This window comes from Suncus etruscus, chromosome 12 (assembly GCF_024139225.1).
Source record: "Suncus etruscus isolate mSunEtr1 chromosome 12, mSunEtr1.pri.cur, whole genome shotgun sequence".
NCBI lineage: Eukaryota > Metazoa > Chordata > Mammalia > Eulipotyphla > Soricidae > Suncus > Suncus etruscus.
Genome location: NC_064859.1, coordinates 21851234 through 21874805, shown reverse-complemented (window position 1 = coordinate 21874805; position 23572 = coordinate 21851234). Strand labels below are relative to the sequence as shown.

The window sequence follows — 23572 nt, the reverse complement described above, 5'->3', positions numbered from 1 at the left end:
AGAGGCTGTCTGAGGATCTGAGTAGTCAGCAGTGGGCCTAGACAGTGCAGGGGTCCTCAAACTTTTTAAACGGGACCAGTTCACTGTCCCTCAGACCATTGGAGGGTCTGACTATAGTAAAAACAAAACTTATGAACGAATTCTTACGCACACTGTATATATCTTATTTTGCAATGAAGAAACAAAACAGATACAAATACAATATGTGGCCCGCGGGCCGTAGTTTGAGGACCACTGGGAGAATCTTGAGCTAATTTATCCCCTTGGCTTCTGTGTCCTCCCCTCAAAACAAGAGCATGAGAGCAGTTGAGTGGTCTCCTGCCCCTAGTGCTCTGATTCTAGGACACAGTCACAAGCCTGATGAGAGGTAATTTATTGCTAAAAAGTCAGGGGGAGTTCTTGAATCCCCAGAGACCAGCTCCTTAAACCAGTCCAGCAGCTGCTGAAGAACATAATGAGGCGATCCTAGTTGGGGAGACCACAAGGGATTTGATAGGTCACAGATGACCTTTAGGTCACTGTCTTTTGTTTCAGATTCTAAACAGAAATGCTGGTCTGGGGTCTGGTGCTTCTTCCCATAGCATGAAAATCCCTTGAGAGCCGGAAAGGGGAAGGGCAGTGGGTGACTCTCCGTAGTATACCCAGGCCCCAGCCTGGTCCCCCTTCTCAAAGTTCAAACAGAAGAACGCCTGAGTTTCCTCTTCCCAGCCCAGAGTTGTTTATGGCTGGAATGTGGGACCAACTCTTCTACCAGAAGGTCCAGGGCGGCTGCAGCAGCTCAAAGGTGGGGATGCTGGTGACATTGACTGGGATGGAAATTATGGCCCATGGCAGCCCATGCTGTTCCAGGGAGCGGCGGATCATGTAGCTGGGAGGGCATGAAGAGAGGTGGTGATGGTCACTTTCAGCACCCCATCATGCCTCACTGTCCTCATCACTCTGGGAGTTCCAGAACCCAAGGATTTTTGTTACCCTCCAACTGGGCCACCCAAGATAAGGCTGTGGGAAGGGACCAATGATTACCCTTAACCTCCCTGAGTCAAGGCATCCAGCCTGGTGCTGATACAGCAAAAGACAAAGAACCCTCACCCATCTCGGCCGAGCAGGAAGAGGGCAGGGATGTCAGCTGTGCGTTGGGTACTGTCTTGGATCATCTCCACGTAGAAGCTGTCATTGTCAACTGCATTGTCAGAGATGATCACTGCCCGCCCGCCGTATTCCTGTACCACCCGGGTCTTGGAGAGGAAGGAGCAGCCCCTGGAAGAGGTGGGAATGAGACCAAAGGAAAAACTGTCCCAGCTACCAACTCTCATACCTAAGCAAGGATGAAAGGACCATTGACTTTTATAAGACTCAAATAAATGGCCCAAAGGCAAGTATATATATTTTTTGTTTTGTTTTGCTTTGGGCTATACCTATGGATGCTCAGGTTCTTCCTGATTCTGGACTCGGGAATTACTCCTGTTGGTGCTTCAGGGTGCATATAGGATGCCAGGGATTGAACCTGGGTCAGTCATGTGCAAGGTAAGCACCCTCCACATACCCACTATGCTATCACTATGGCCCCAAAAGACAAGTATTACTTTAAAGCATTTCTGAAAGACCTTAAGAGAGGAATCATTTCAAGCATCATCACTAACACTTGTGCAGAGTCTGCCCCTCTTCCTGCCCTCCTCTTGTACCAAGCACTACTTACCCTCTCTCCACCAGAGCAATCTGGTCCTGGATGAAGAAACCGTTGCTGAGTTCCCCACAGGCCTCGGGAGGTTCCGCGGGAACAAGATGGATCTGCTCATACCTTGTATGCTGAAAGACAAAAGATACGCATGCAAGGAGGTGGGGGCTGGCAATTCCATTCAGCAGCTAGGCACAGGATGTGAAGATACCATAGAGCACTGTTCATGGGCTGGATAATTGGGCATTTATTTCCTCTGCCCAGAGGCTTGTGCAATTGCTCACCCTCATCCTGCCTTTCCACGCAAGTTGGTGTGGACCCCAAATGGGTTAAGTCATTTAGGCCATCCATTTTGAAGTTAAGAGCCAGTAGAGGGGGCTGGAGAGATAGCATGGAGGTAAGGCATTTGCCTTTCATGCATGTCATTGGTTCAAATCCTGGCATCCCAAATGATCCCCCCTCCACTCCCACCCCTCCACCCCCGTGCCTGCCAGGAGTGATCCCTGAACACTGCCAGGTGTGACCCAAAAACTAAAAAAAAAAAAAGAGAGAGAGAGAGAGAGTAGAATCCTTGGTTGTTGTCTTTTTTTTTTAATAACTCAGGAAAGCCCCTCTCTGGTGGCCAGCTGTGTATTATACTCGGCAGGAAGTCCTTTCTACAGTGTAGCCCCTATCCTGAAACTCAGGTACTAGCTGAAGAATGACAGAGTCACCTGGGCTTATTGGGGAAAAGATGGGATATGATCAGAGATAGGGGACCTCCTGAACTTACAAAAATACCACCAAAGTCCTTGGCAGGTGTGGCTGTGAAGATATATCGGATGTCTCCTGGACTCAGGACTTGAAAATATAAATAATCATGGATGCGCAAGCCTGGGAAAAAAAGGGTAATAGATGAAAGGCTCAGATTCAAATCTGGTTGAAGTTTGGCCACAGGCCATACATGTCTTCAATTGGGACAACTATTATGTGGGCCAATTCAGCAGTCAGGTGGATGTGATAGATGGCCACTGCTGTAAGGAGGATAGAGTTGATGCCCTTGAGATTTCTAGTTGCTGCTTACATAGGTCTCTTTTTAGGGTCAATTCATCTTTCAGTAGACCTGAGAGTTTCAAGTTGGAGATATGGCAGCCTGGGTACAAAGTGTACTCTGGACCCAGTCACTATCATTTCCAGTTATGTGCCTTTGTGTCCTTGATGTCTATTCCCAAAATAACAGTCAGAAATCTTAGAATGTCTTTTTTTTTTTTTAATTCACTCACCAATTCTCCCCAGACAGCGGAGCTTAGGCACAAATCAAGATAGCTTAAATTTATGAGATTAAGTTCACTTGTCCTAAATGCTTTTATTTGCATTTAAACCACTGACTCATCCTCTGGGCTCTTTGTCAAAAGGGATCCCAAATATCTGAGCTGTCACGGTGCCATCCTGCTATGCAGGAGGAATTTGAACTTGCATCCTTACATGTGGGCAAGTGACTCAAAGCCAATAAGCCATCTTCTTGTTCTCCTTAAAATGTCTGCTGGGGCTGGAGCGATAACACAACAGGATGTTTGCCTTTCACGTGGCCGACCCGGGACGGACCCAGGTTCGATCCCTGGCATCCCATATGGTCCCCTGAGTCTTCCAGGAGCAATTTCTGAGTGCAGAGCCAGGACTAATGCCTGAGCACTGCCAGGTGTGGCCCCAAAACTGAAGAAGAAAAAGTCTTTGCTTTGGGGTATCCACCTGTGCTAGACTTATTCCTGGCTCTCAGCTCAGGGATCACTTGATGGGGCCCAGGGAACCAACCATATGGGGTGCTGTCAGAGATTGAACCTGGGTTGGCTGCATGTAGAGCAAGCATCTTACCCTATCAACTATCCTATCAACTATTCTACAGCAGCTCCCTTAAAGTGTCTTAAAATAATTATGATCATGTTCATTCCATGGTTTTAGACCTTCTCAATTACTTCCTTTTCATGTAAAATTTAAAGTTTGAATTATGACCTGCAAAGCCAGCCTCATCCAGCTCTTTGCTACTGCCCCAACCACCATTCCTCCTAACTTCAAGCCACCTGCTACCTTTTGTTTTATTACTTCTCTGAATCATTTAAGCCCATAGACTTACTCCTTCCCACCTTCCAACCCTACCACTTTATCTTTACTTGGTTTATTCCTACCATCTGTGGGGATGTAACTTCAGATCAGAGAGTTAATTCAATGGGCTGAGCATATGCTTTGTATGTGAGAGGCTTGAGTTTAATTCCCAATACTACATGTTGCCTCAAGTACATTGGATGTGGCTCCAATAATATTTTAGGGGGAGTACACCCAGTTGTTTTCAGGATTTATTCCTTCCTCAACACTCAAGGATCACATCTGGTGGGGCTTTGGAGACTCATACATGGTGTTAGGGATTGAACTCAGGTCTGTTGCATGCAAGGCAAGTGTTTTCTCTTCTGTACTATTGTTCTGGTTCCCAAAATAATAACAATAATAATTATTAGTGGTGCTCAGGGCTTATCTGGGGATCATATGCTATAGAGATTCAACACAGATCAGCTGCAAGCAAATGCTCTACTTGACATACAATCTCTCTGGTCCCCCAAAATAAATTTTTAAGTACACACATATTAGGTCATAAATTTCATTTTCTCAAAGAAAACTACCCTTTGGTGGGCTCTCCACTCATGCCTCTTCAAAATGTACTTTTTCTCCCGTGATGTTGTTAACATGATTTCTAACAATTCATTATTTACTGTTTGTACTTCGCAAGGGCCTCAAGTTTATAGTTTCCTTGTATGCTGTATCCACACTACTTAAAATGGTGGCTTGGAGATAGTGGGTGCTGAGTGAAAAATGAGGTGATTAGAGAAAATAGTACAATGGACAAGGTGCTTGCTTTGCATGTGGCCAACCAGGATTCCTGAACCCTGTCAGGAGTAATACCTGAACTTAAGAGCCAGGAGAAAGCCCTAGTGTCACCAGGTGTGACCCATAAAACAAAAGCTAAATGAATGAACTCCTATTTCTAGTCCCACCACACTTGGGAAAAAGAACAAAACAACCAAACTTGATGTGTGGAAACTTCTCTTCAGCAAAATGTTGTTTTACCTGGACTCAAGATGCTAGTTTCCTTAACCCAGAGAAAATAAATAGAAACTGCTTCTACAGACGGGCCCAATAGTCAGGCAACAAACTAAGCCACTCTTATGTGCTACGGTTAGGAAAGAATGTGGCTTTCAGTTGTCTCTGTTTACTGCCCAAATCAGATATTACGCTAGCAACCTAATCTAAGTGTTCTATTGCCTTAGTGCCAGATTATTTTATGTTTCTGAGAGTAGATATTTCCTATCAGATATACACACACTCCCACACACATACACTCCCAAGAAGCCTTCTGGATTAACACTAAACTCCCCCTTGTGCTTACACACATTTGTCTGGCCTCCTATCAGCTGATCTTTGAAAATTAGAGGTGTGTGTAGAATGTATGTGCTCCCTGAAGTGGATGTACAGATGCATGGTTCTGCTTGTGTGGGTGCAAACGGGTTGTGTGTCTGCCCACAGGTAGGAATGTATGTTCCCATCCAGTAGGAGAATGCGACTCTACAGATCTTGTACTAAACCCTACCAGTCCCTCCTATCAGCTGATCTTTGAAAACTAGGGTGTGTGTGTGTGTGTGTGTGTGTGTGTGTGTGTGTGTGTGTGTGTGTAGAATATATGTGCTCACAGAAGCGGGTGCAGATGCATGTTTCTGCTTGTGTGGGTGCAAACAGGTTGTGTGTCTGCCCACAGGTAGGAATGTATGTACCCATCCAGTAAGAGAGTGCTACGCTACAGAGCTTGTACTAAACCCTACCAGTCCCTCACTCCTCTTGGTCACCCCCTTAGCAGCCAGAGTCCCAACCAGGTGGACGGTGGATGGCGTGGGGTGGGGAGGTGAATTCAAAGGACTGGGGAGCCAACACCACCACCACCCCGGCCCTGCCCTGCCCAGACCTCGCGGGGTTCCCCAAGGTGACCCGTGGACCCCAGCCCCAGAGGCGCGCAGCCCCGACCGATGCCGCCGCTCACCATGGGCCACGCCGCACGCGGGGAGCCAGAGCACGAGACAACACCAGCCCGCGGCACCCAGGACCATCTCCAGGGCCCGGCCCGGCCCGGCGCCGCGCTTCCTCCAGCCCCTCAACCGCCGCGCGCGTCGCCGTCCGGACTTCAGCCTGACAGCTGCCGCCGCCTCCCGCCCACTGGCCCGCTCTGACCAATAGGAAGTGGCCGGGAAGGAGGCCCACGGCTGATTGGCTCTCTGGCTTGCTAACGTAACTGCACGTCCCGCCTCGGTCCCTCAGCCCGCTTCCTATTGGTTGAGGGAAGTGAAGCAGAGCGCTGATTGGTTCATACTCAACCCCTCCCCCGTCCGCCCCGCCTGTTTCGCATTTGCTTGGACTGGGCTGTCCCAGGTCCTGGTTTGACAGCCGGGCGTGGGGAGTGGATGGAATTGGAGATTGCCTCGGGTTTGCAAGGAGACTTGCTTTTGATCTATCCTTTTTTATTTTTGTTTTTTGTTTTTTTTGGGTCACACCCGGCAGTCAGGGGTTACTCCTAGCTTTACGCTCAGGAATCGCTCCTGGCAGGCTCGGGGGACTATATGGGGTGCTGGGATTCGAACCACCAACCTTCTGCAGGCAAAGCAAACGCTTTACCTCCATGCTATCTCGCCAAACCCCTGATCTGTCCTTCTTGAAGCTGCCACTCACCGTCAAGATTTGACTCCTTCCAACCATCCTTCTTTCGCAGGCCCTCCTAGGGACCACTTTTTTTCCTTCATGTGGTTTCTCGAGTCCTCATTCTGTTTTTTTGTTTTGTTTTGTTTTGTTTTTCCTATTGCACAGCAGGCCAATGCATCTTGTCCTACTCTCGAGAGCTCGGCTTTGGCCATCGCAGAGCCAGAAAACCAGACATTTGTGTCCAGTGCTCACTCTACTTCTCTATATATGCAATATAACTGCGTAGCCTTTATCAACGTCCTCACACTCAGTCCCAGCATGTGTCAAATGGCAGGATGACAACATCAAAGCAGTAGGGGTGTGGAGATTAAATTAGTTCACGTTAAAGCCACAAGATCACTTAGGTGATCACTTCGCTGAAGCCTGTTTTACAGTTTGCATTCAATAGCAGTATACTTTCAGGGAGTTTATTTCAGCAAGGGAGTGCACACCCAGCAAGATTAAGGGATCAGTCCTGGTGGGCTCTAAATCCGGGTCGACCACCTTGCAAAGCGCCTTACCCTCTGTTACTATCTCCCCGGCGCTTTAAAAATATGCATTAATACATCTTTGGTCTGATTTCCAGGGAGAGATGGAAAATAAAATAAATTTAGTGCAGAATGGGTCATGCAAGAGAGAAAAAGCACAACCAACTTATGCCAGAAAACTTCACGGGTAAGGTCTCCTTGTATTTAGGCCAAGGCATTTCCTTTCTATGCCCCCCACATTTTGCTGGGCCTATGCAAACCACAATTGCCACTCTAACATGGTTTTAGCTGTACTCCTTTGACTGTAATCCTTAAAAAAAACCACTTAAACTATGGATGTTAACTTAAACTAATATGCATGTGCATGGAACTGTTAAAAAATACTATGCCTGCAATGTTAAAGGAGTTACATAAATTTTGTGGCTTTAGATTGCTTTGTGTACTGCTAAGAAATGTTATAATGTGCTACAATCTGGGGACTTGAGGGACAAAGTAATTGTGCATGGGTTTATTATTATTATTATTATTATTATTATTATTATTATTAATGCTCTTTGGCTGAAAGTTCAAAATTAAGGTGTCAGCAAGGTGATTTCTTCTGAGAATTCTGTTTATGGGTGATTGTCTTCCCACTGTAACTTTACCTTGTCCTCTTTCTTTGCATCTTTAATCTCATGATAAAAAAATAAAAATAAATAAAAAATAAAAGCAAGACCAAGATCGAGTGATAGAACCAAAACTCTTCTCAAAGCCTCCCAAGGTCCCCCTACGGCCCTTCTAGCTACACCGACTCTATGGTTAACCAACCATAGAGTACCGGAAGTGGCTTCCACTTCCGCCTCCGGTCCAACATCTTTACAGTTTCTGGAACCTTTGCTAGCGCGAGGCATTGTGGGTTTGCTGGGCGGCTTAGACCCGGAGGAGAGAACTAGCGGGCCTCCAAGATGATGGTGAGTGGCGTCTCGCGCATCCGACACCATCCGTTGCCATCGAGGTCGTGGCCGGGGCCGCTCGGCTATGGGCCGCTCGGGAGAAGCCGCCTCTGCTTATTCTCTCGGTTCTCGACCCGAATTCTTGCAATTTTGCCCGAACGTGGAGGCGGCCGACCCTTAGATGAAACCTCGGTCCAGGGGAGAAGGTCTGGCGGCCCCGGGGTGTGGGAGTGGAGACCGAGATGGACGGGGAGGCATCGCGGGGGTTTCCTCATTGCACGAGGACCGTGCTCGCTCTTTGGGTGAGTGTGGACGGAAGGTGCGGCCCTTCTGGCTGGGGTGCGGCCCCGCCCCGGCTTTGTCCCTTGGCCCCCTTATTCATTCATTCTTGCTTGCATGCTTGCTGGCTTGCTTGCTTGCATGCTTACTTGCATGCATGCTTGCTTGCTAGCTTGCTTTTCTTGCTTCCAGTAAAGAGGGGGTGGTGAACTGCCTCACCCCAAGCCCCGGACCCCTTCCTTCTCCTCACCTCCACTTGATGTGTAAATTGGGTCCCAATTTCCTTGGAGTCCCCACCTCCTAAGGAAGTACCCTGCTTTTGAGGAGGTAGCTTATCAAAGTAATTGAACTTAGTGATTTGAGCCTTGTTAAGGATTTTCATTAGAAATGTAATTTAAGATTTTAGTTTTGTGTCAGCCCACCTAGATTACAGGACCTTCCCCCCACCCTGGTGGATTTAGTTCTGGATAATAAAGAGAGAGCAGTTCTTGCTTTTGGCAGGTACAGAGAGGCCATGAAGTGAAAGGCAGACTGACTTCAATGAATTCTTTCCTCATTGGCTTGGTATTATTTTTCTCTGCCTCTACTCTGCTTCATCAGACCTATCCACCTAAGGACTTAAAAACACGTGGGGTGATCTAACCACCCGTGGATTTGAGGGGAGGTATTTGACTCACCAGGGATTCATTACTAGGAGCTTATAGAGCCAACACAGGAGTTGGAAACATTAGTGTATATATTTGTCATTTTGTGAGGAAAGGCAAGGGTGATATAAGTTCAGATCTGGACACCTCTCAGTGCTCTTAACCCCACGAGTTTTACTTCAGTGCATTAGCTCCCCTAAGATGAAGCGGTACAGAAAGAAAAAAATACAGGCTACTGAAATATATCCCTGATCATGGCCCACTGCTTAACGTGCGCCCTCAACATGGGAAATAGGATCAGAATTGGGTACAACTCTCTAGAGAGAGATTTCTTGAAGGCAGGGTGGGGCCTTCCAAGCACAGGGTTCAGGAATTTAAGGACCACTTGCGGTGATGCAGCATTGTTTGGGGGTCACACTAAGCGGTGGTCACATGGGTATGCAATGGGACTTGGAATGAATTTGATCCTTGCAGTATGTAAGTCATGCCCCCAAAACCTAGAAAACAAATTCTTTTTTTTTTTTTTTTGGTTTTTCGGGCCATACCTGGTGACGCTCAGGTTATTCCTGGCTATGCAGTCAGACATCGCTCCTGGCTTGGGGGGACCATATGGGATACCTGGGCTTTTTTTTTTTTTTTTTTTTTTTTTGGTTTTTGGGCCACACCCGGCGGTGCTCAGGGGTTACTCCTGGCTGTCTGCTCAGAAATAGCTCCTGGCAGGCACCGGGGACCATATGGGACACCCAGGATTCGAACCAACCACCTTTGGTCCTGGATTGGCTGCTTGCAAGGCAAACGCCGCTGTGCTATCTCTCCGTGCCCGATACTGGGGATTGAACCGCGTTTGGTCCTAGGTGGTTAGCCACATGTAAGGCAAATGCCATACTGCTGCGCCACCACTCCAGCCCCTAAATCATTTTTTACTTTTTTTTACTTTTCGATTTTTTTAGCATTCCTGTCAAATATACAGTAGTCTTGCAGAGCCTGAGGAGATAGACTGGTTAAAGATTGAAGGGAGTAGACCATAGGAAGAATGTGATTTTATTTATTTTTTTCTTTTATGGTCACATCCACCAGCACTCAGGGGTTACTCCTGGCTCTGCGCTCATAAGTCGCTCCTGGCAGGCTCAGGGGATCATATAGGATGCCGGGATTCGGACCACAGTCTGTGCAGTGTTGAGTACGTGCAGGGCAAATACCTTACCACTGTGCTATCGCTCCGGCTCCAGGAGAATGTGATTTTAAAAGTCCTTCAGCTATTTCTTTTTGATGGGATGAGACCATTTAATCGCTCCTTCACTGAGTATTATTGTAACAAATTGTAATATTAAATGTAAATTTAATAACTTTTTTTTCCCCTCTAGCCCACACCAGTTATCCTGTTGAAAGAGGGGACTGATAGCTCCCAAGGCATTCCCCAGCTTGTAAGTAACATCAGTGCTTGCCAAGTGATTGCTGAGGCTGTTAGAACCACCCTGGGCCCTCGTGGCATGGACAAGCTTATTGTGGATGGTCGAGGTAAGTTAGGTCTTCTTAGACCTGTGTGCAACATGGGGAGTGTTTGGGCTGACAAAGGTTGGCATGAGAGCTATTTGCTATGAAGTACTGGATTTGATGCGTACATGCTGAACTTAGTGGAACTGTGCAAAAAAAAAAATAAGCTAAGGAACTGGTTTGCCTTAGATAAAGATGCAGTTGAGTTGCTTAGTGTCATTTGGCAGAGGTGGAGGACACTCCTGGTGATCTTCAACAAGTAGGCTGGCTGTTCAATAGTAGGGTCAGAGGATGTGGTGCTGCTTGACCTCACGGTGCAAGAATTACTCAGGTCACATGAGTGGTGCACAGGGCCTCTAGGGCTGCACCTCGCAATGTTTGGGGGTGACCATGGGGTGCTGGAGATTAATTGGCTGCCTGCATGCATGCACTTTAACTTCTGAATTCTGCACAAACCCTTTCTCTCCCCTTAATTTTAGTATAGTGGTTGGCAAGTAAACTAGAGTATTTATGTTAAAACTACCTAGGGTTCGGGGACAAATGCCTTTGGTGATAGAGTACACTGCTGATGTCTCCACAACAGTTGGCAGAGCCCCAAACTTTGGTTTGCTTTTGCTTTGTTTTGGGGCACATATCCAGCAGTGCTCACTACTTATTCCTGGCTCTGCTCAGGGGATCACTCCTGGTGATGTGCAGGGGACCATATGTTTCACCTGAGATAAAAGTGGCTTCATGCATGCATGCATGTTTGCAAAACAAGGACCTTATTTCCTGTGCTATTTCTACAGTCGTCCCCCACCAAATACCTAAATGGTTATTCATTCTCATTTAGAAAAATATTTTACTGCTGGGTGATACAGAAGCTGAAGCTTTTATTCTAAGTAGACCTTTAGTACTCCTAGCTAGGTATTGAAAGATTAAAGAAAGGGATCAGAGTGTTAGTACAGCAAGTAGGACAGTTGCCTTGCATGTGTCACGTGGGTTCAATCCCTTCTCTTTGGTGTCCTGCCAGGAGTAAGCTCTGAGTACAATCAGGCGAGGCCCCAAAACTCAACCCACCAGAAAAAATCAAATTAGAAATACCCTGCCCAGGGGCCGGAGAGATAGCACAGTGGTGTTTGCCTAGTAAGCAGCCAATGCAGGACCTAAGGTGGTTGGTTCGAATCCCATATGGTATCCCGTGCCTGCCAGGAGCTATTTCTGAGCAGATAGCCAGGAGTAACCCCTGAGCACAGCTGGGTGTGTCCCAAAAAACAAAAACAAAAAAAAGAAATATCCTGCCGGGATACTTTGGTCTATGCCAGTAAAGCACTCATGTAGTCCATTTCCTAGAGATAAATTAGGGGTGGGGAGTACATGGTAGTGTGACAAAGTTGAGCTCTGGGACTCCTCCTTAAAGTGTTCGAGGGCTCATTCGATGTTGGGTCAAACCTAGGATTTCCATGTGCAAAGTATCCACTCTGGCCTTTTGTGCTCTCTCCCAGTCTTAGAAAATAAGGCTTTTGAGAAAATATCTTTACATTTTCACTTTCTATTTTTTCCTTTTAAGGCAAAGCAACAATTTCTAATGATGGAGCCACAATTCTGAAACTCCTTGATGTTATCCATCCTGCAGCAAAGACTTTAGTGGACATTGCCAAATCTCAGGATGCTGAGGTAGGAAAATCTGGCCTATTTGTTTAAACAGAGATTGAAACTTATGACCACTTGCTCCTTTAGTTTTTTCCTTTTTGGGGGGGTGGTTTGGGCCAGGGTTTACTCCTGGCTCTGCGCTTAAAAGTCGCTCCTGGCAAAAAGAAAAAAGAAGTTGCTCCTGTCAGGCTCGGGGACCATATAGGATGCCGGGATTCGAACCAGGGTCTGTCCTTTGTTGGCCACGTGCAAGGCAAATGCCTTACCACTGTGCTATCGCTCTGGCCCTACTTTTTTCTTTTTAAATGTATTTTATTAAGAGATAGTACAGGGGTTAAGTGTTTGCCTTTCACATGCCAACCTTAATTTTGATTCCCAATGCCACATATATGATTCCCCTAGCATGGACAGGAGTGATCTTTGAGCACACAGCCCTGGGTGTGACCTAGATCTAAATAAACTTTAAATTAAAAAAAAAACTTTAGGGGCTGTAGAGATAGCACAGCAGTAAGGCGTTTGCCTTCGAAGAAGAAGGCCGTTGGTTTGAATCTTGGTATCCCATATGGTCCCCCGAGCCTGCCAGGAGCGATTTCTGAGCGTAGAGCCAGAAGTAACCCCTGAGTGCTGCCGGGTATGACCCAAAAACCAAAAAAAAACTTTAAATTAAAATAAAATTTAGAATGGGAGAGTCCTCACTGGAGCACATGTTTTCCATACATGAGTCCTGGGTTTGATCCTTGGCTATACATTATATTATCTCTTGACCACCACTAGGACAAGCCTCAAACTGGGATTAATTTTGGAGCTTTTGTTGTCATTTGCCTGTCGCCCAAAAGCTTTTACGAACTTACATCTAGTTATACTTGCACAGATATTGCACATAAAAATATTTAGATAAATCTGCAGTCTTAAAATATGTACTATTCCATGGGATAGAGAGGAGTGAGTAGGGAGGGCACTTGCCTTACAACTATTGTTCCATGTATGTAGCTGATATCTTAGTTCCAGGCCTTTGTGCTTTTAATCAAATGAGTTGTTAGATAAATAATCTCTCATCTATTAGTCACAGAATGAAATAGAGTCTGAAAAAGGCTACATTTTTAGTTTATCATCTTTTAAAAATATCAGTGCTTGAATATACATAAAAACTTGCTGCTTAGAGATAATGTGAAGGCCACAGAGATAATATAGTAAGTACAGTGGGTAAGGCACTTGCCTTGCAAATGGCTGATCTAGGTTGAATTTTGATCCCTGCCACCTTATATAGTCCTCTGAGCCCTACCAGGTGGGATCCCTGAGAATAGAGCCAAGTCCTACCCACCCTCAATGGAAGGGGACATATTGTATAAAAGACTGGTCTTGGAGAGGACTGTTATAGTGGATCTGGCTGGAAATAATCTTAGGATTGTCTATAGTTGATTAAGTACCTTGTTTATGTCCTATCTCACTTCCATCATTACTTGTGACAACATTATTAGCTTGACTTGACTATTATAAAAATATCTTTAATTCGGGCCCACCCAGGGACGCCAAAAAAAAAAATAGATGAAAATAAAAATATCTTTAAGCACCATGATTACATGTAGTTGGGTTTCAGTCATAAAAAGAACATTCCCCTTCACCAGTGCAACATTTCTACAACTAATGCCTTCCATCTCTCTTCTCCTCCACCCCCGCCTATATTTGAGATAGGCATTCTACTTCTCTCACTCATTAACATTGTCATGATAGTATAGTTATTTCTCTAACTGCACTTACCACTCTTTGTGGTGAGCTTCATATTATGAGCCAGTCCTTTCTGCATCATCTCTATTGTCTCTGGGAATTATTTACAATAATTTTTCTTATATTTTTCTTAAAATCTATAGATGAGTGAGACTGTTCTTTGTCTCTCTCTCTCTCTCTCCCTCTGACTTATTTCACTCAGCATAATAGTCTCCATGTCCATCCATGTATAGGAAAATTTCATGACTTCATCCCTCCTGATGGCTGCATAATATTCCATTGTGTATATATATCACAGTTTTTTTAGCCATTCATCTGTTGAAGGGCATCTTGGTTGTTTCCAGATTCTGACTATTGTAAATAGTGCTGCAATGAATATAGGTGTGAGGAAGCCATTTTTTTGTATTGTATTTTTGTGTTTCTAGGGTATATCCCTAGGGATGGTATAGCTGGATCATATGGGAGTTCAATTTCCAGTTTTTGGAGGAATCTCCATATTGCTTTCCATAATGGCTGGGCTAGATGGCATTCCTACCAGCAGTGAATGAGAGTTCCTTTCTCTCTACATTCCGCCAGCACTGATTGTTCTTGTGATGTGTGCCAGTCTCTGTGGCGTGAGATGGTACCTCATTATTGTTTTGATTTGCATCTCCCTGATGATTAGTGATGTGCATTTTTTCATGTGTCTTTTTGGCCATTTGTATTTTTTCTTTAATAGAGTGTCTGTTAATTTCTTCTCCCCGTTTTTTTTTTTTGATGGGGTTAGATGTTATTTTCTTGTTAAGTTCTGTTAGTACCTTGTATATCTTAGGCTTCTTTTTTTTATTTAAAGAAAATGCAAAAAAAAATAAAATGCATCACATAGTTGACATAACTGATCATAATACATTTGTTTCAAGATAAGGGAAAGCAAAGTTATTGAAAAAATAGAAAGAAAAACTAAAAAATAAAATGGGAGTGTAGAAAAAAGACAAGAAATTCAGTAGCAAGTATATATGTGAAAATTATTATATCTCCAACAAAGTTATTAATATAATCAATAGCAAAAGTTTTAGTAAACTTTTTTTTTTTAAAAAAAATAAGGCAGTATCTGCAGTTTTTTATAATGTAATTGGGGAATTTAAAATCCTTTTCTTTATTTATTTATTTATTTTTTTTTTTTGTCATCCTTCCAGGTTGGTGACGGCACCACCTCTGTGACCCTGTTGGCAGCAGAGTTTCTGAAGCAGGTGAAACCATATGTGGAGGAAGGTTTGCATCCACAGATCATCATCCGAGCTTTCCGTACTGCCACAAATTTGGTATGGGGGTTTTGTTGCCTGGGCACACTCATTTCTCTGGTATTTTCCTGTACTGAGATGTGGAGGAAACGACTGGGAATGACTTCCCTGAACATTTAAGCTCCTCGTGGCATACTATGAGACCACGCTTTTATAAGCATTTAACTTGGAGCAAGTCAGTCCTTACTTTAGGGATAATCCTTTCTCCCTTTACTATCTTAGTTTCAGGGGAATATCATTAAAATGAGATCATATCTAAGAAGTTAGATACAGGGGCCGGAGAGATAGCATGGAGGTAAGGTGTTTGCCTTTCATGCAGGAGGTCATCGGTTCAAATCCCGGCGCCCCATATGGTCCCCCATGCCTGCCAGGAGCAATTTCTGAGCCTGGAGCCAGAAATAACCCCTGAGCACTGCCGGGTGTGACCCAAAAACCACACACACACACACAAAAAAAAAGAAGTTAGATACATTTATAATATTTATAATATATGTATAATTACCTACATTTATAATATATTTGACATTAAATTATCAGAAAGTTGGCCTAGTCTATGAGTATCATAGCTTAGGTCCACTCATCTGTTTTAAATGTGTTGCCTGAAGATCCAGAATTAAAACCTGAAGGTATCCTGAAAATTCTTCCGAAATATGCCTACTCCGTACTTAGAACTTTTAAGTGTTTTTTAAGTTACGGAGATTTACATTTTTCTTTGCAGTTGCAAGATGCAGAGATGTTTCAGCTTCTCCAGGAGAGTAGAAATATTTGACATTTGGAGATAAACAAAAATGCTTAATAATTGAGATGGGCAAGAGACTGCCATCAACTTTTAGTTTGTAATACAAGAGACTCACTCAGCATTTGTTCTTGACAGGCAATTAACAAAATCAAAGAGATCGCTGTGACTGTGAAGAAGGAAGATAAAGAGTAAGTTTGTGGGGACTTTTCAGAATCATGACTTACAGCCTAACTGGGTACAATAACAATGAGAAATTGAAAAAACAAGGGTTAGAGTCTGGAAAAAAGTACAGAGCTGGGGCCGGAGAGATAGCATGGAGGTAAGGCGTTTGCCTTTCATGCAGAAGGTCCGTGGTTCAAATCCCGGCGTCCCATATGGTCCTCCGTGCCTGCCAGGAGCGATTTCTGAGCATAGAGCCAGGAGTAACCCCTGAGCACTGCCGGGTGTGACCCAAACCCTCCCCCCCCAAAAAAAAAAAGTACAGAGCTAAGGTGTCTCCTTCCAAGCGACTGGCCTGTATCCAGCCTGCCATATGGATTCCTGAACACGGCTGGATGTCACACAAACACTCCTCCCCTCCCCCAAAAAAAGCTGTCACTGGGGGAGGGGAACTGTAATCCTCTATCACTGATGATCTGTCCTAAAGATGCAAGCAATGAAATTGTGAGTACTGAATCAGATGAGAACAGAAGCCACACCTTCATTTTCAATAGAATCAGTAGATGGGGCTCTCAACATTTGGTTTGAATCACCTTTTTTTCTCAGGGAGCAGAGGAAATTGCTAGAAAAGTGTGCCATGACTGCTTTGAGCTCCAAGCTGATCTCCCAGCAGAAAGACTTCTTTGCTAAGATGGTGGTGGACGCAGTGATGATGCTGGATGATTTGTTGCAGCTTAAAATGATTGGAATCAAGAAGGTGCAAGGTGGAGCCCTAGAGGTGAGCTTTCTCTCACAGTATCTCTTGGGAAGCTTGGTGGAGCAGACGAATCCTCTTTTGTCTGGAAGTCAAACTATGACTGTGTTCCAAACGCTGCCACTCACTCATTCTAGACACATTTTGTACCCTCTGTTGATCTATGTTTACTGTAAGCAGAAATTAAATTGGCTTATTTCCACAGACTGAGGTGATAGTACAGTGGGTAAGACGCTTGTGGCCAACCCAAGTTTGGTCCGTGGCAGAGCAGTGCAGTGCAGTGATTCCCTGAGTGCAGAACAAGGAACATTCCCTACTAGATGTGACCCCAAAAAAACAGCTGGCTTATTTCTCATATTGAGGGTACAGGGTTTTTTTTTTTTTTTTTTTTTTTTGGTTTTTTTGTTTTTTTTTAGCTTGTTCTTTTTCATCTGATATAGCCATTTACTTTGAAAAATCAGTAGGAAGCTTGCCTTGCAGTCAGCCAACCCTGATTCGATCTTTGGCATCCCTATGGTTCCTTGAGTCAGCCCAGGGTAACCCTTAGCACCGCTGGGTATGGCCCTAAAATAAAACAAATCATAAAAAGAAAGTAAATGTCACCTATATCAGTGTATATATGTGTCCTTTTAGAATTACTCTACATCTTTGATCCACTGTACAATTTTTTCTTTTACACACAAAGCCACACAGGCTTTGCAGCAACACATAGTTCTGCTTGTCAAAACTCATCATTTTTGTAATTTGATTTTTTTTTTTTTTTTAGAATTTGATCCATGTCAGTATGTACTTGTAATTTAGTGCTACCTAGTAGAACTTTTTGCAGTGGTGATAATTGCAGACTACTGAGTCTTTGTGACATGAATTCAAGTATCTGTGTCCTGAAGGGGCAACTAGAATAGGATCTGTGTTACTTTTTTCTAGCTCATGATAGTGGAATGGCTTTGATACAACTTGATTAATATTTTCAGGTTCATGGGGATGATAATTTGGGAACTGGTTTATTTCATGCTACTGAGCTATTGAATTGTTTTTTAAACAGGAGTCCCAGCTGGTAGCCGGTGTGGCATTCAAGAAGACCTTTTCTTATGCTGGGTTTGAAATGCAACCCAAAAAATACAATAATCCTAAAATTGCTCTTTTAAATGTTGAACTTGAGTTGAAAGCTGAAAAAGATAATGCTGAAGTGAGAGTCCACACGGTTGAGGTAAGCTTCAGAGCAGAATATTGATGCTTAAATACTGACTCGCTTCCCTCCTCACCTATAACCTCCCTGGATGACCTGACTTGACAGCAGGGCAGACCTCTGAACTACTTCCTTCTGGCTCCTGGAAAGGAACTGGCAGTGCCTTCCCCACTATACTGATATCTCCTTGGGGACAGACATGGTTCTTTCCTTTTAAACTGGGTTTCACACTGCTGACAAGTGTATTCCCCTCACTCATGCCCCAGTCACACACACATTCCCTTTAAACAGGTATTTTTGGGCAGCCTCATCTTAACGCAGAATGGCTTTTGGGGAAGTACTCTCATTAGAGATGCTGTGGGCACAGTGTCTCAGAGGAGACCAAAAATTGTCTAGAATAAGCTTGGGCATTTCTCATGTCTTGACAATGCCAACATTGGACTAGCTTTTACTTGTAGATTTACTTTTGTGTTTTTGGTGCTTCCTAAGTTTATCCCTTTTAATTCCCAACTCAAAGAGCATGTTTATTTGGCGGCAGAATCACTGTATGCTAACTTCTATCCCACCTTTTCTGAACCTCATCAGGACTATCAGGCAATTGTTGATGCTGAATGGGATATTCTCTACGAAAAATTAGAGCGGATCCATCGTTCTGGAGCCAAAGTCATCTTATCCAAACTCCCCATTGGTGATGTGGCTACACAGTATTTTGCTGACAGGGACATGTTCTGTGCTGGCCGAGTGCCCGAGGAGGATCTGAAGAGGACAATGATGGTAACCAGTTTGACTTTCTGCATCTTTGTCTTCGGTCCTTACAGTATTGTCATACTTTATTGTGCTTAGGGTATTGTCACCACACTATTAGGTTAGAGCCCTTCTTTGTGCTTTGTCACTAAACACTCTGATCTGATTGTGCGTACCCGTTATACCTATTGCTTTAAACTTACTTGGCCTGGATGATAGCACAAAGTGCTAGAGTGCATGCTTTACTTGTGTAAGAGCTCTTGAGTTCAAGTCCAGTGCTGGGCTGGAGAGATAGCTCAGCGGTAGGGTGTTGCCTTGCAGGCAGCCGATTCAGGGCAGATGGTGGTTCGAATCCTGGCATCCCAGAGGGAAACTCCTAAGCACCGCCAGGAGTGTGACCCAAAAACAAAAAAAGTTCAGTGCTGCATGGTTTCCCAAAAACTGCCAAAAAGGCCCTCTTTTTTTTTTTTGTTTTGTTTTGGTTTTGATTTTTGGGGCACACCCAGCAGAGCTCAGGGGACTTTGAGGTATTAGGGATTCGAGGCTAGTGTTCCTGGCTAATTACTCTTGAGAGTTCTCAGGGAAGTTTGGGATGCTAGGGATTAAACCTGGTTTGGTTGTGTGCAAAGCTGTGTTCAAGTTCCCTATTCGCTGCCCCCAATTTCTTTTTTCTTTTTTTTTTTGGTTTTTGGGCCACACCCGGCGGTGCTCAGGGGTTACTCCTGGCTGTCTGCTCAGAAATAGCTCCTGGCAGGCACGGGGGACCATATGGGACACCGGGATTCGAACCAACCACCTTTGGTCCTTGATCGGCTGCTTGCAAGTTAAACGCTGCTGTGCTATCTCTCCGGGCCCCCAATTTATTTTTTCAACTGAGAAATTTAGTAAAGTTGGTTTTGCTGAGTAAAATCAGGAAGTAAGACTGTTTTGTGGGAGTACTTAATAGTAAAGATTGGTCAGATAAGCTGTAGTATTGATGCTTTTGGCCAATTTACTATTACTTTTTGACAGAGGTTTTGGGGCCACCTCTAACAGAGCTCAAGGGAGCAGGAGCATATGCTGTGGACCTGTGGTAATCAAATTCAGACCATCAGCATGCAAAGCCTGTAGTCTATTCCGTTGTTGTTTCCCTGGCTAGCCTTTGTTTTTTAATGGTTTGGGGGTCATATCCACAGTGCATGGGGACTACTCCTGGCTCTTCAAGGTGTTACTTTTAACAGTGCTGGGTGGGAAGTGTGTAGTACTGAGTAGATTGGGAAGGCCACCCCACCACCTTTAAATAGGTCTATATGTCTTTCACATGTCTTAAGTGTGTAAGGTTTTTTGTTTGTTTTTTGTTTTGTTTTGTTGTTGTTTTTGTGGGTGGGTTGTGGGGAGGTGGCTACACCCTACGGTGCTCAGTGGTTACTCTTGGCTCCACTTAGAAGTTATTCCTGGCAGGCTTGGGATCATAGAGGATGTCAGGGATAGACCCAGGTTGGTCAAATGCAAGAAAAATATCCTACCCACTGTACTATAGCTCTGGTCCCTTCGTTCTATTTTGTTTTTGTTTTTTACCCTTTTTAGAGGTGGTCAAAAGAGGGATTTGAGACTAGAGAGATAGTATAGTGGGTAGGGAGGGCACTTGCCTTGCATGTGGCTGATCTAGGTCCGGTCGCCAGTATCCTCTATGGTTCCCCAAGCCCCACCAGGAGTGATCCCAGAGTGCAGAGCCAGGTGTAAGCCCTGAGTAGCACTGGGGGTGTCTCAATTTTTTTTTTTTTAAAGGAGGTTATCTGCTGATGAGGGTTCTGTGGTTCTGTGGCCAGGATTGATGTGGGACTTAGTTTTGAGACAATAGTAGCTGGAAACAGTTCTTCTGAACTCACGTTAGCTTCTGTCATGTTCCTCAGGCCTGTGGAGGCTCGATACAGACTAGTGTGAATGCTCTGGAGCCAGAAGTATTGGGTAGCTGCCAGGTCTTTGAGGAGACTCAGATTGGATGTGAAAGGTAAGCAAGCATCCATGAATCTGAACTGCAAGCTGACTCAGTGTACTTTACCTGTATGAATCTGGCCCTCCTCCAACTTCTGGGTATAACTATATGTTCTGTTCTATTTTTGAGGCCACTTTTTGGGATATAGAGTGAAAGTGAAAGATCATTTCATGAGTGAGAAAGTTCTGATTGAGTTCAAAATCTTAATGCCACTGTCTTTATTCCCCCACTTACTCAAGAACATGTTTTCAAGGGTGGTATTATGAAACTTAGGAACTGTGGAACAGCTGTTGAGTGTTGGGAGGACTTGGCAGCAAGGTTATGCAGGTGGGTTCCCATGTATGATCTGATTCTGGGTTATAGGTACAATTTCTTCACTGGCTGTCCCAAGGCCAAGACTTGCACCATCATTCTCCGAGGTGGCGCTGAGCAATTTATGGAGGAGACCGAGCGATCCCTGCATGATGCCATCATGATTGTCAGGAGAGCCATCAAGGTACTGGGCTGGTGACTTCCTATCTGCTTATCCTGCTTTAATGCAAGAGCTGATGAGACCATAGATTGTATGGTAGACTTGCTTTGTATAATCTTTTTATTAAGATTTGATTTATTGCGGGAGTAGGGGGAGGGTTGGGTTACACGTCTGGCGGCACTCAGGGATCACTCCTGACTCTGCGCTCAGAAACCACTCCTGTAAACTTTTTCTTCGGCTGACTGGTATACTGGGTCTAATGAACTCAAAAGTCACAGAAACATCCTCCTCAGAATAGTGCCATGCTTCTTTGAAGGCTAAGGCCTAATCTTATGCTGCTATAGAGGCACTTACTTGTAGCCTTTAAGCTACAAGTGGCCTTGAAAAGGGTCAGAAGCCATACTGTTTTAAAGTTAGGGTGTGATGCAATAGACGAAGACCATGTCAGCTTTCTGGAGCTTAGAATGGGGGAAAGAATGTGACTTTAGGGTTGGGGGGGTAGCTTAATTTTGGTCGTTTGCTGAAGAACCCATGTTGGTCATAGCTGGACTTGGGGCAGAATCTGAGCAATGAATCTGATCTCTCTAGAATGACTCAGTGGTGGCTGGTGGTGGAGCTATTGAGATGGAGCTGTCCAAGTACCTGCGGGATTACTCAAGGACCATTCCAGGAAAGCAGCAGCTGTTGATTGGGGCATATGCCAAGGCTTTGGAAATTATCCCACGCCAGCTATGTGACAATGCTGGTTTTGATGCCACAAACATCCTCAATAAGCTGCGGGCTCGGCATGCCCAGGTAGGCCCTTCCTCTACTTGTGTTCTGGAATTGGGTCAATTTGAGTGTGAGTTTCAGTACTATCTAATAACTGAGGGTAGGGTAAAGTCTCAGTGCCCGTAGAACTAGAGGTTCCTGTGTTTACTTCTGGGTCCTGTTTTGTCCTGCTCTGCGAGCCACTACTTGTGAGCCACACTCACCTTGTGACCTTTATGAGAAAACTTAACACTGCCATGTGTTGTTTAGCCAGTTTGGTGGGGTTGTGTTTATCATCTAGCAGCAGCATTCTTTGACTAGTATCATTACTTTTAGTAAGTCATTTTACTTGGATCTCCATTTTCTTATCTGTGAATCGGGTTAATTGAAGCCACTAAGATTATAAATAGGAAGTTTCTCTTGAAGGCCTGGTTTGCTATGTGTAGCTTTCTGTGGACATATGCCTTCCCAAAACACAATTTTCCTTGCAAAAAGTCCTGAACTCCTGTGTGATGAGCATTTTGAAAGCTGAGTGGGATGTGTCCTTCTAGCTTCCTGTTATGGTACCATAGATGCCATTCTTCCTCAGGAAGGCTGGCAGCTTCAAAAAGTTATGGAGTTTCCTAACAACTTAGCCCTTTGCAGGGTATCTAAGATAACATTTAAGGATAGTTCTGTATTTCTCTATTGCTGTTCTTTCAGGGAGGCACATGGTACGGGGTGGACATCAACAAGGAGGACATTGCCGACAACTTTGAAGCTTTTGTGTGGGAGCCAGCAATGGTGCGGATCAATGCCCTGACTGCAGCCTCGGAGGCTGCGTGCCTTATCGTGTCCGTAGATGAAACCATCAAGAACCCTCGCTCGACAGTGGATGCTCCTCCAGCTGCTGGCCGGGGCCGAGGTCGCGGCCGCCCTCATTAAGGGGACATTCCACTCCTCCTGAGTGGCCTACTGCCTCTGGCGTATGCTTTTTCACCCCAGTTTTGGTCAATTGATAGAACAAGGAAAGGGGCCTGACTAGCCCATTCAATTCTAACTGAAGTTATTTAAATAAATCGTAAGACTTAGAATTTACTTTGCAAGTATTTGGGGCATTTTGCATTTATAAATGTGTAAGTACAGCTTAGAATTTTTATTTTACATTGACTTACCTAGGTAGGAGAGAGAAAATTACCTTCCCTCCTGTAAGAGGTCTGGTTGTCAAGGCAGGGAAGCTTTACTCTGCCAGTGGGGAATACCAACCCAATGGCCCTGTCCAGAAAAAGTATCCAGTAATTGTAGGATCCCTTTCATTCATCTCGATTGACTGAGTCAGACACTACTTTTAGGGTTTCTCGGCTTGAGTTAATGTGTCGTGTTATCTTGTGTGCTCCTTCTAACTGTATTCTATGGGATGGACCTTTATTCCTTTTACTTACTGGGGTTCTTGAGGGTCATGACCAATGGAACTTTGAAATGGCTGATGTCTAAAGTCTGAGCACACCTGATTAGATAAACTCGGAGCAGAATGGGGTGATTTAGCAGGTTTGACTGTTCAAGTCTGGCATCCCTCTGATTTGGTCTATAAATGAATTCTCAGTTCCATCCACTACATAAAGAATTGCTGTCTCCGAAGTAAGAAGATAATGCCCATCTTGTTTTATTCTAATTATTTCAAGACCTGAGTTACCTAATGTGTGGCGCAGCCTCATTTTGTAAAACAGGGAAGTGAACAGGCAGACTAGTCTCCAGGCCAAAACCTGACTGGCTGGCCAGGGCTTTGACATAACAGCTTATAGGGCTGTGTGTGCCACTTCTCCCAGCAGTCAGATGACAACCCAAAGCTTGTCCACCCCATGCAGACAGTGAAAAAAGTGAGCTGTAGCAAAAAGTACTCTGGATGGCTCCAG

The 23572-nt window shown here is 44.6% G+C and overlaps 2 protein-coding genes across 2 annotated transcripts; one reads left to right on the top strand and one right to left on the bottom strand.

Moving 5' to 3' along the window:
- Positions 1-356: 356 nt before the first annotated feature.
- On the bottom strand, positions 357-5864 carry PRADC1 (protease associated domain containing 1). The gene is made up of 5 exons (XM_049785113.1): positions 5736-5864; positions 2448-2548; positions 1697-1806; positions 1090-1257; positions 357-868 (listed from the first exon to the last, which is right to left on the bottom strand). Exons 1-5 carry the CDS (start codon positions 5800-5802, stop codon positions 748-750), a joined length of 567 nt encoding a protein of 188 aa, XP_049641070.1. The 5' UTR covers positions 5803-5864; the 3' UTR covers positions 357-747.
- Positions 5865-7741: 1877 nt separating this feature from the next.
- Positions 7742-22753, top strand: CCT7 (chaperonin containing TCP1 subunit 7). The gene is made up of 12 exons (XM_049785055.1): positions 7742-7865; positions 10135-10288; positions 11814-11920; positions 14797-14922; positions 15776-15828; positions 16406-16577; positions 17596-17760; positions 18325-18513; positions 20376-20473; positions 20822-20954; positions 21519-21725; positions 22383-22753. The coding sequence occupies exons 1-12, from the start codon at positions 7860-7862 to the stop codon at positions 22602-22604; spliced, it is 1632 nt and encodes a 543-aa protein (XP_049641012.1). The 5' UTR covers positions 7742-7859; the 3' UTR covers positions 22605-22753.
- Positions 22754-23572: the final 819 nt, after the last annotated feature.

Excerpts from the sequence above, each read along its gene's own strand:
- PRADC1 (XM_049785113.1), bottom strand. The coding sequence starts at position 5,802 with ATGGTCCTGGGTGCCGCGGGCTGGTGTTGTCTCGTGCTCTGGCTCCCC. Across the intron at positions 1,807-2,447 it reads AGGACTTTGGTGGTATTTTT|CATACAAGGTATGAGCAGAT; the intron begins GTAAGTTCAGGA and ends TTTGTCTTTCAG. Across the intron at positions 869-1,089 it reads TTCCTGCTCGGCCGAGATGG|CTACATGATCCGCCGCTCCC; the intron begins GTGAGGGTTCTT and ends ATGCCCTCCCAG.
- CCT7 (XM_049785055.1), top strand. Across the intron at positions 11,921-14,796 it reads CCAAATCTCAGGATGCTGAG|GTTGGTGACGGCACCACCTC; the intron begins GTAGGAAAATCT and ends TCATCCTTCCAG. Across the intron at positions 20,955-21,518 it reads TTGTCAGGAGAGCCATCAAG|AATGACTCAGTGGTGGCTGG; the intron begins GTACTGGGCTGG and ends TGATCTCTCTAG.